This window comes from Panthera pardus, unplaced genomic scaffold (genome assembly GCF_024362965.1).
Source record: "Panthera pardus isolate Hobbes unplaced genomic scaffold, ASM2436296v1 HiC_scaffold_12, whole genome shotgun sequence".
Classification (NCBI taxonomy): Eukaryota; Metazoa; Chordata; class Mammalia; order Carnivora; family Felidae; genus Panthera; species Panthera pardus.
The window spans coordinates 4,342,694-4,353,565 of NW_026526677.1; the positions used below are offsets into that span (position 1 = coordinate 4,342,694).

Here is a 10,872-nt window from a genome sequence, read left to right on the forward strand (position 1 = left end):
TCGCTTCCCTTTTCCAACTTGTATAACCTACTTGTTTCTTTAGTTCTCTCTTAAAAAAAAAATACATGCACCTCAGGGCACCTGGGGGGCTCCGTCGGTTAAGCATCCGGCTTCGGCTCAGCTCACGATCTCACAGTTTGTGGGTTCGAGCCCCAGGTCGGGCTCTGTGCTGACAGCTCAGAGCCTGGGGCCTGCTTGGGATTCTGTGTCTCCCTCTCTGTCTGCCCCTCCCCCACTCATTCTCTCTCTCTCTCTCTCTCTCTTAAAAATAAATAAAACATTAAAAAAAATTTTTTTAATACACGCACTTTACAGAAAAAATAGAAAATCCACAAAAGCTGATGTAGAGCTAGAGAACAAGACAAGGAACGTGGGAGGGGAGACGGGAGAAGGTATTTGTGTTTTCTCGCAAGTACGCGGACGGGCTCCAGAGAAGACACAAGAAGGCGGCACCACGGCCGCACTTGCTGGGGGTGGGGGTGGGGGTACGTGGCTGGGGGAGGTGGGGAGCGGGCTGGCTTTGGGGGGGATGCCCTTCTGTGGTTGTCGGGGGGAAGGCGGAGGGCAGGGAAGGAAGGTGCAGGCATCAGGAACATCCCCAAGGCCACCCTCACTGCTGCCCCCCACTGCACATTCAGGGGTCCCCAGGCCACCCCGAGGTGCATCACTCCTTAGAAGGACTCCTTACCCCCCGGGGGATCCATGCTCAGTGTGGTGGGTTTATTACAGCAAAAGGGCACAGCTCAAAATCAGCCAAGGACAGAGGTGCGTGGGGCAGAGCCCAGGGAAGCTCCGTGCAGAGAGCTCCTGTGTCCTCTCCTGGTGGGACCACGGACAGTGCCAGCCCCACCCGCAAGGATGTGTGACACACACAGCCAACCAGGAAGCTCCCCCCTAAAGCGAGCTCGGTGTGCAGTTTTTGTCGGGCTCGACCCCTAGATACAGTTGACCACCCACCCGTCCAGCCTTCAGTCTCCCCGCCCCCTTCTGGAGATGGGGAGGAAACTGCGTGGCCAAAGCCCCTGTAAGAAGTCACCTTGTTAGACTGACTGTCCCACGTGGCCCAAGGTCCCAGGCTGACAAGGACACTCAGAGCATTGCCAGGGCCTACAGATCCCCTCCCAGGGCAGAGACCAGAACTCCCTGTGGGTACTGCATTCATTACTACCCAGCAATTCACGTAAAGGAGATGACTAACCACGCCCACGACGCTCCTGATTGTGGCACGGCCAACCCCGTGGCACAGGGAACCCCTGATCCCAAGTAGATCCCGTCCCCCGTGACGATTAGCCGCTCGACATGTGAGCACCCTCCGTGCTCCCCACAAAGGCGGTGGCTTCGTTCTGTGCGTCTGGGCTAAGCTGTGGTGACACCTGCCAGAGCGCGTGGCCCAGAAGCTTGCTCCGGAGGGGGCCTCGGTGTCAGCCGTCTGAAGGTCCGAGCGGAGCGCCAGGACCTCCCAGGGCGTGGGGCATCGCAGCGGGAAGCGGGAGGGACAGACGTGGTCAGGTCTGCCCTCGGGGGTCCGGGTTGACCCTCGTCTGCCCCTGTCACATTCCGTCCCCACGGCCGGCCTTGCGTGGGCGTCCCCACCGGCCCCTTCCCTCCCTCCCAGGGTCTCCCGTCCCCGGTCAGTCTCACTTGCGGCATCCAAAGTGAGCCCCCAAGCCGACAGAAGGGAGCAGAAGGGAAGGGAAGCTTCCGAGCGGCTGACACAGGTGTTCTGTTCGCTGCTCTTATAAATGGGGTTTTTCATGCCAACATGTGCCCGTGCAGTCGGTGGCTTAGAAACAAAGCCACCCGTCTCACTGCCAGTGACCCGAGTGTGTCCTTCTCCTCCCCAGGGCTCCTACCCCTCCTGTACCTGCCACCTCTTTTCCAGTCGCTCAGGCGACGCCCCACCCCGGAACCACGTCCAGCCCCCGTGAACGTCTCCCCCTCGACTCCAGGGTTGGGTGATGACCCTGCTGGTACTTCCCTGCCCATCAGGATAGAGAACAGCTCCCTGTGAAGAGAGAACTTCCTTTTCGGGTTAAAAACATATCAATCTACTATCTACTTCTGTTTTTGATGAGTTTTGAGGTTGGATGCGCCTTGTATCCCAAGACCTTTGGAAATACACCGAAAGAAACTATCAAGTTATGTTTCTCTTTGGAACGGTAAGTTGTATTAACTGACTTTCTGGTATTCAACCCTCCCTGCATTTCTGGAACCCACCCTACTCGGTCATGATGTTTTTTCCCTCTGATGTGATACTTAATTCAGCGATTTGTACTTTTGCATCAATATTTCTAAGTGACATCGACAGGCATTTCCTCTTCCCGTGTGTCTTCGGGGGACTTGGGTCCCAGTGAGATGCTTACTCCATGGAATGGAGAGCACTCCTTCTTTCGTGAGCTAGAGCACTTTCGTGTTGAGTATGGGTGGCGGTAGGGGTCCTCCGTTGAAACACCCTGGGCCTTCATGTCTTGTTTTAAAGGAGATGTTGCGCGTGGTCTCAGCCTGCCAGTAACCAAGGCTGTGGTTAGACCCGCCCCTGCACTTCCTATTGGGATTCTAAGATGCTCTTCAGCAGCAACGTCAGGAGGCTTTGAAGAAATGAAGGCTTGGAGCCACAAATTACACGGCACACCTGGGGCCACACAGCAAGGTCGCAGCGGGAGAGACAGAGAGCGTATGACCTTCCGTTCAGGTCAACGGTGGGGGCTAGGGTTTCGAGAGTTCACTCTTTAGTGATGAATTTAAAACATAGGAATGGGATCGATTGTTAGGGGGTTTTTCCCCTCAAAAATGCCACTGAAATACACACTTAAAAATGATTAAGATGGGGACACCCGGGTGGCTCAGTCGTTTAAGCCTCCAACTCTTGATTTCGGCTCAGGTCATGATCTCGAGGTTCGTGGAATTGAGCCCAGCATCGGGCTCTGCACTGACAATGCAGAGCCTGCTTGGGATTCTCTCTCTCCCTCTCCGCCCCTTCCCCGCTCTCTCTCAAAATAAATAAATAAACATTTTTTTTAATGGTTAAAATGGTGAATTTTACCTTGTGTGTATTTCAACACAATATTTAAAGAGACAAAGGAGAAGGAAATACATAAGAAATGTTATTTTTAAAAAACCCAGGACTTGGGGACATTTGTTAATTCTATCACTTTGTTATTACGCTAATTTCCTCTCTTCATTTCTGTCTTCCGTTTCTCTTTGCTTTGTTCTATTGTTCTTTTTTCAGTTTATTGAGTCATATACTTAATTCATTGATTTTCATTCTCTCTTATTTGTATAGTATTTACGGCAATGACTTTTCCTGTAAGAACAGCTTTGGCTGCATCTCATAAGCTCTGCTGTGTAGTACTGATGTTATAACCTCAAACCATCCTCCAGAAAGCTCTCTTTCCGATGACACATGCATTCCTATAACACACAGCACACCTGCCCACCAGGGCTCATTCTCTCGATTATGAAGTTCTGGCACAACGCTGTGCAATATAAAAATAATGTGAGCTGCACATGCGCTTTAAGATTTTCTAGTAGCAACATTAAAACGCATTAAAAGAAACAGGTGAAATGAATTTTAGTATTTTATTGAACCCAATCGTGTCCAAAATATTATCATTTCGGTAATGTATCATTTCAATCAGTATCTCCTCATTGGCACTGACCACCCTTCCAGTACTTAATAGCCACGTATGCCTAGTGCAGATCCAGCATCCGTGACCAGGGTCCAGGTCTCTCTGCCCACTTCTTAGCTCCCAGCCTGCAAGCCGCTGTGTTTTCTACGTTGTATGAGCACAACATCTCCCCCTCCATTTATCCGTCTGCTGGCCGTCGTTATCATTCATTTACCCATCAGCATTTCATGTCCCAAATGAGGACAATTGCAACGAATGGCAAAGGGTCAGTGGCAGAGACGGCCAGTTGCCCGTCTAATATCCATGTAGCCTTCCTTTATTTAATATTTTTAATGTTTTATTTATTTTTGAGACAGAGAGAGACAGAGCATGAGCAGGGGAGGGACAGAGAGAGAGGGAGACACAGAATCGGAAGCAGGCTCCAGGCTCTGAGCTGTCAGCCCAGAGCCCGACGCGGGGCTCAAACTCACGAACCGTAAGATCATGACCTGAGCCGAAGTCGGAGGCTTAACTGACTGAGCCACCCAGGAGCCCCTATGTAACCTTCCTTTATAATAGAATCCTCACATTATCTAGGGTGGCAATGAGCCCCACTAACAAACTCCACTTCTCAGCCGCCCCTGCATGTAGGGGTGTCATGTGACATGACTCTGGTTTATGAGATATAAACCTAAGGGTTTTAAGTGTCAGAGAATTGCCTCTCCCTCTCTATCACCCTTTTTTCTCTTCCTGCCTGGAACGTCACTCAGGATGCCTGGAGTAGCAGCAGCCTTTTTGTGACCATGAAGACCGAAGCTGCATGTGAGAGCAGAAATATGGAAGGATCTGAGTCCGTGATAATATCATGGGGCTGCCATACCCCGGTCCGGGAATCCCAGGTGCCAGACCTCTTGCTACATGAGAAAATAAACATGAAGGGGGAACAAAAGGCTTCTCTTGTTTAAGTCACTGTCTGCTCGTCTGTCACTTGCAGCTAGCTGTGGTTGCTGCCTGATATCAGGCCAGGGCACATCCTGTCATTCACTCAGACGCCGCGGCTCGAGTGCCTGTTCTGAGCCGGGCAGGCGTCATAAGGCTGTAGATGGCTGGCCTGGTGCATCGCTGCAGAGACCCGCGCCCAGCAGAACGTGTCCGTTGTGAATCAAGACACAACGCAAACTGGCTTCGGCGGCGGGGGGAAGAAAGATACCGACCGGTGTAACTCCAAAGGGGCTCAAAGAGCCCTGGCAGAATCTGGTTTTCTTGCACGGTCCCACGTTGGCAGGAGCCTCCGGCTTCTGTCCCCTCTGCCAGACCACCCCAACAGCAGGGGCGGCGGTGAGAGCCCCAGCATCCTGGCTCACTGGACCAAACGGCGAACCTCAAGCATGGGCCGAGGCGCCATCACACGCACCCGTGTGCACACGCAGGCTGCACGCAGATTACACGCAGGTCCGCAACTGGAGACCCATGAACACGCTGTGTGCTGGGACTTTTCCTCCCTCGGGTGGGGGCGGGGCCTGCTATGCCGGAGGTAGAGGGGTCTCCCGGGACGGGGAACGTCCCGTTTTAAACCTGGGTCCGTCCCAGGCGAACCGGAATGAATGGCCACCCGCCCTCCTTGGATACCCGATCCTGAGAACACACGTGGTTCTTCTTAAAGAGACCAGTGAAATCACGCGTGATTTTAAAAGGGCACTGAACGCCGTTTTCCTTCAGGGCAACGAGAACACCTCCTCCCCTGACCCCTACCATCAGGTTCTGGACGCGGCGGGGGCGTGAGTTCTGTTGGGCCACCGGCTCCCACAACCGCCCAGAGGACAGCCGCCCTCCGGTCCCTGATGAATCCACGTACACCAAGCCCCCTCCCACCACCACCACGACCGCGCAGACTCTCTGGACCGTCATCCGGAAGAAAAGAGCCTCATCGGCCATCCGCCCCCAGACACGCCCCCATCAAAATCTCTCGTGTGGGTCAGCCCCGCCCCCAGAAGGTCCCCGCTTCCGCCAACCGGCTCCCCGGGCCCTGAGGTTGCCTGGAGCACGGCAGGTCCTTCGGGAGCAAAACAGGATCTCCTCGGTGCCGGTGAGTTCATCAGGTCCCGCCGCTCCCCCGGCTCAGGCCTGCGGTCCCTCTGCCAGGACGCCACAAGGCAAGACGGGTGGCGCCGGGCCGGGCCTTCCCGAGTCTGCTCGCCCAGGTCAGCAACACCAGCTCCCTAAGACTCTGCTCTGACAGGTGTCCCCGGTCCTGTGCAACCAGGCGCCAGCCTCCCAAGGACATCTTGTCCCTGCCCCTGCTTCTCCGTCTGGGGAGCCCGGCCATCGTGTTTGCTAAAATCCGCAGGGTGATTAGAAGGAGCCACCAGGTCGAGAACCTCAGAGCCACCGGGTGCCGCTCCGAGGCGGGGTGCGACGGGCAGGCGCCGGCTCCTGGGGCCCGAGTCAATCCTCCCGCCTGCCCGCCTGCTGAGGCGCGTCTCAGCCACACGCTTCCAAGCACCGAGGAAGAGAGGCACTCACCGGGTCCCTGGTTTCTCTCCTGCACCGTCCTGCACGAGTCCAGCAGGGTGCAGGCTGGGGGGGCTGCCGCCCCGCCCCTCGTCCAACCCTCCTCGCACCCTTCTGAGGAGGGAGGGATTATTGCGCCCGTTTTAGAGACAGAGATTTCCTTCCCCGCGGCCAACCAGAGCTGGACTCGAACTCAGGTGTCGAGCCTGTCCTGAGACCCTCTGGGGGTCTGCTCTGGGGAAACCAAGGCAGCCGTCTGAACTTAGGATTATCCCTCCGGGGGGCAGGAGGAAGCCGAGGGGCAAGGCAGCTTTGGGTGGCAGGGCTGGCTCGTGACGTGGCCACGTCTGTCCCCTCGGCGCCCACCCCAGCCCCTGTGGCTCATCCCCACCTCCTCCCGCAAACATACTTACAAAGACGTGGAGGCAGAGCAGACCGCGCCCCCCACGAGCGCTCCCTCCAGCTGTGGACCCCAGACCCTGACGGACAGACAGACAGGCCGTGGTGGCCCCTCTGTCCCGACACGGGACGGGCTGGTGACCAGGACAGCTCAGGGCCGGTGGTGGGGCGCCACGGTCCATCTCTGCCCTGCGGGTAGGAGCCGGGGGTCGGTGGCCTGGCCCTCCCGGCACGCCCTCTGCTCGGGAGAGGACACCTCTGGGGCAGCGCCCTCCTGGAGGGGCTGGTGGGGGGAGGGTGACGCTCAGAGTCCCCGGCCGGCAGGGGCCTTAGTCCTCCTTGGGCTTCTGGGGGTGCCGCCGGGCCAACTTATAGTCTATGTAGGTCCCGAGGCAGGACCAGAGAATGAAGCGGGCTAACAGGACAATGACCAGCAGGACCAGGAGCGGGTCAGGGCCCGTGCTTCCCTCCCACCAGGAGGCCATGCCGAGGGTGGGGGTCCCCACTGGGGTGCGGGCTGTGCTGGGGGGGAGGGGCCTGCTCCCCTGCTCCCCACCCCGATCGAAGCCCGGGCCTCCCCGGCGGCGAGTGACAGGCCAGAGCGCGAGGCTCGCGGCCTCCCCGGTCAAGAGGCCCGGCCGCATTCACGGGCCCACAATGGTCGCATTGTGGCGAGGCCGCGAGCGCCCCCCTCTCCGCCGGGCTCCCCGCTCGCCAGCGCTGACGTCACCCCCGGGCGGCTCCGGCGGCAGCTGCCGGGCGAGGCCGGCCACCTTCTCGGCGCTTCCAGCCGCCCACGCCCGCGCTTCCGGCGCGCAGACAATCGGGCCCTTTCTCTGCCCAATTAGCTATCGCTCGGCGGCAGGGGGGGCGTGGCGCGGGGAAGGGGACGCGAGGAAGGGGAGGGGACGCGAGAAGACCCCCCCCCCCCACCCCTCCACCCGCGAGGGGGTCCTGGGGTCCGCGCACCCGCGCGCTGCCACCTGCGTGCGGCGGGACAGACTTGCTCGCTCCCCGCTCCCCCTGCGGAGGCCCTGGCCGAGCTGCCCCTCCCCCTCCCACCTCCACCCCGCCGGTCCCTTCTCACCCTCACCGTGACCCTCGACCCTCGGCCTTGATCGAGCGGGTCCCACCGCGGGCTCGTGGCTGACCTGGAGCCTCAGCCTGTCTGGGCACCGACCCCTGGAGGGAAAGTGAGGCAGGTGGCTGGGGCCTTACCCGAAGGGCGCCGTGAATGTGGGTCAGGGGACCAGCACGCTGCTGATCCCCGACGGCCCTCCCGCCGCCAGAGGGGATGCCCCGAGAAATGTCCCCACACCATCACCGAAGCGACAGCCTCCACCTGCCGTTATCTGCCTGCCACACACACACAAGCACAGATGTGCACACACCCACGCACCCACAGCCCCTGCACCTCTGCACACCCTGCCCACCCCCCACCTCGGATCTTCCCCAGCCAAGCTCTGCCTGGGGGAAGAGACAGTGTGGGCACCTCCTCAGACCCTGTGGTCTCATAAGGCGACGGGGCCCCACCTGGAGCTCAGAGGGCCCGGCGGCAGGAGCCGAGGTCTCTGAGAGCACGTCCTGGGGGGCCCAGCACGTACTCACCCCGGAAAGCGTGCAGTCCCCCCGCAGGTTCCTGGTCAGGGAGAAGGCTCGGGGGCCTCCGGGACTGCCGGCCACCTGACGCCCCTTCCTGAATTTTTTCTTTATCTACAAAATAAGAATGTGCTCCTTCCAGCCCTCCCAGAAGGTTCTGAGGAATAAATGCAAAGGCGCTGACAAGGAGCGCAGCCTAAGATGGGCAGTGGGGTAGGGAGGCAGCCCTCACCTGTGGTTTTCCTCAATGAGAAGCCAAGCGAACGTGTGTCCCATGCTCACCACGGGCCAGTCCCAGGATGAGCCCCACCGGCACCCTCGCTCAGCGCTCACCCCCCACTGGCTCAGGTATCAGCCCCAGTGAAAGGGCACCGTGCCCTACTTTGCTCTCTGGGTGGCAAATGACTTTCTCTGCCTCTGTCCACAGAGCGAGCGGCCACCAGCGGACCTGGCCAGGTGACCCAGCACATCTGCTGACCCCGACTGTCGCAGAGGTACGGACGTGGCTTCAAACCTACGTGAGAACTTAGCAGGAGCCCAGCATGGAGGCAGGAAGCACACAGGGCATTCTGGAAGACGTGGCCACTTGGCAAGGGCTTCCAGAATGTTGCAGAAAGTCCTCAGGGGTGTTCAGGAGCCACCTGCCTGGACACACCCGTCTGCATCTGGAGCGAGGTCCCAGGGGGAAGCAGCCATGAACTCGGGGAGGGAGAAGGGACCGGTTCCTGAGCAGGCATTTTGCTCACCTGAGCGGTCAGCGTCTCCAGGTGGGTGTTCTGGGCGAACCCAAGGCACCAAGCGCACGCCAGCTCCCGACCTGGCAGGTGGGGACAGGGTGGCCTTGGGTAAATCCCTCTGTTTGCCAAGCACACCATGGGACCCGCAGAGTCAACAGCGTCCCGGTCACGTGGCATCCACGCACCCAGAAGCTCTGGGATCACGGAGGCCTCCCAGATCCTGCTCAGATGCCCCCGGGCCCCAGAGTCAGCGAGGCCAAGGTCAGCACGCCCTTCGGGAGAGGAAGTGAATGTCCCCGGCCCCAGGACAGTGTCACGGCTGTGCCCCCCGCTGACTTCTCCCAAGAAGGGTGTATGTGACACACAGCAGGTGCGGCAGACCCTAGATGGATAAGGTGGCCGTCGCCCAGAAGGAGAAAATATTTCGGCGATGAGAAAGTGCATCAGACAGGCCAGCTCTGATGTCACGCAGTTCCCACCGTGTCCCGTGGGGTGGGCACTGCGTGCTGCCCACTCTACTCATCTTACAACTAGCAGAGATGATGGGCTTGGGGCACGGTCGGGGCTGCACCCTGGTCTCTGGGACCTTTTACCCACCTCTGTGCCCCCCGACCCCTAGCTTCAGTAGCTCTTTACTTCTCCAGGGAACATGCTGTGGGGGCCGCCCAGCACCGCGACCCAGGACCGACTGGGGGCAGGGGGGAACGAACGCCCAGCTCCCCTGCAGATCAGGACAAACCCAAAGGTCAAAACAGGCCCCAGAATTCCGCTCCAGATCACCGTGAACTTGGGACATCTTCCCGGCTTCCCCCTTCCCTCCTGCCCTCCCCCTGAACACAACCAGTGACAAAGATGACCAGTGTCCCCCTTAAAGGGAGTCAGAGTTTCCCACGACGCACAGAGCTGAGCAGGGGCGACCCCAGCCCGGGGGGGTCTGGGATGGAGGCGTGGCCCAGTCCGCCCCCCGCCCCCCCCCACCCAGACCAGCTCGCACTGCGGGTGACAGCACCGGAACCAGCTCCGGGGGCCCCATTTCAGTTGGCGGCTCTCATCGGGGCGTCCTGTGATGCCCCGGGCCTCGGCTGCCTCCTCCGTAAAAGGGGGCAATAGCCCCTTCCCCGTGTCTGCGGGTAAGGCCGGGGGTAAGCCTGCTTTGCAGGGGAAGTACATCACTGCTCAAAGGCGGCAGGCGGCCGGCAGACTTCAGGGACTCCAGGGGAGGAGCTGGTCAGCGACGCTGGCCCCTCTCCCCCCCGGGGTCCATCCCGCATATCACCCTGGTTTCGGTCGGTCGGTTGATTCTGTTTTCCACTTTGACCACGGCGCTGACGTCCTCTGAAATCTCTGACGTGCGTCTAGCCCGCGAGCTCCCACCAGATCCCCCCCGTCCTGGCACCTAGAAGGCGCTCAGAAGGAAGGTGTCCCATGTACCGGGGCCAAGAGCCCAAAGGGAAGGAGGCCCCTGTGTCCATGAGACCGGCTTCCGCCCAAAGTATAAAACCAGCAGCCACAACTGTGCCGAGAGCGAGGCCCTCGGAGGTGTTGGCGGCTTACCGACCAAGATCATCATTTTTCCTTTGTATCCAAGCAAGACACGCTTGCGCTCACCAAAAGGAAACGTGCGAACCCCACGGAAATACGTGAGTTAGGAGAGAATGAGCGTCAACCACTTCTGCCACGACAGACACGAGGCGGGGGAGACGCGAGGACCGGTGCACAGCGGGGGCGAGCACCCTGGGACGGTTTGAGGCCGGTTTACCTCCCCACCCCGCCCCGCCCCGCCCCCGGAAGACTGCGTCTCAAATCCCTCAAGCCAACAGAACACGCATTTCGAAACCGGGTTTCCCCTGAAACGCACCGTTCCGAACTCATGGACGGGCGGAAATTAATTTTCTTTCTTCCTGCACCACAAAAGCAGATTCAAATCCCAAACAGAGGGACGAGTGGGGGGAGGGGGCAAGTGGCCAAAGCCTCCTCCTCCCTGGAGGGGCGGGGGGGGGGGGGGGGGACCCCGCGCC

The 10,872-nt window shown here is 59.3% G+C and overlaps 1 protein-coding gene and 1 long non-coding RNA gene across 3 annotated transcripts; both read right to left on the reverse strand.

Moving 5' to 3' along the window:
* Positions 1–5,474: 5,474 nt before the first annotated feature.
* Positions 5,475–7,608, reverse strand: SMIM38 (small integral membrane protein 38). The gene has a single exon (XM_053899189.1). The coding sequence runs from the start codon at positions 7,160–7,162 to the stop codon at positions 6,848–6,850; it is 315 nt and encodes a 104-aa protein (XP_053755164.1). The 5' UTR covers positions 7,163–7,608; the 3' UTR covers positions 5,475–6,847.
* A 44-nt stretch (positions 7,609–7,652) lies between these two features.
* On the reverse strand, positions 7,653–9,651 carry LOC109246893 (uncharacterized). 2 transcript variants are annotated; one of them, XR_008421018.1, is made up of 3 exons: positions 8,864–9,651; positions 8,127–8,231; positions 7,653–7,700 (listed from the first exon to the last, which is right to left on the reverse strand). It is a non-coding gene; the product is annotated as an uncharacterized LOC109246893 (long non-coding RNA). The 2 variants fall into 2 exon arrangements; XR_002071488.2 differs by having other exon boundaries at positions 8,636–9,651.
* Between the last annotated feature and the right edge of the window lie 1,221 nt (positions 9,652–10,872).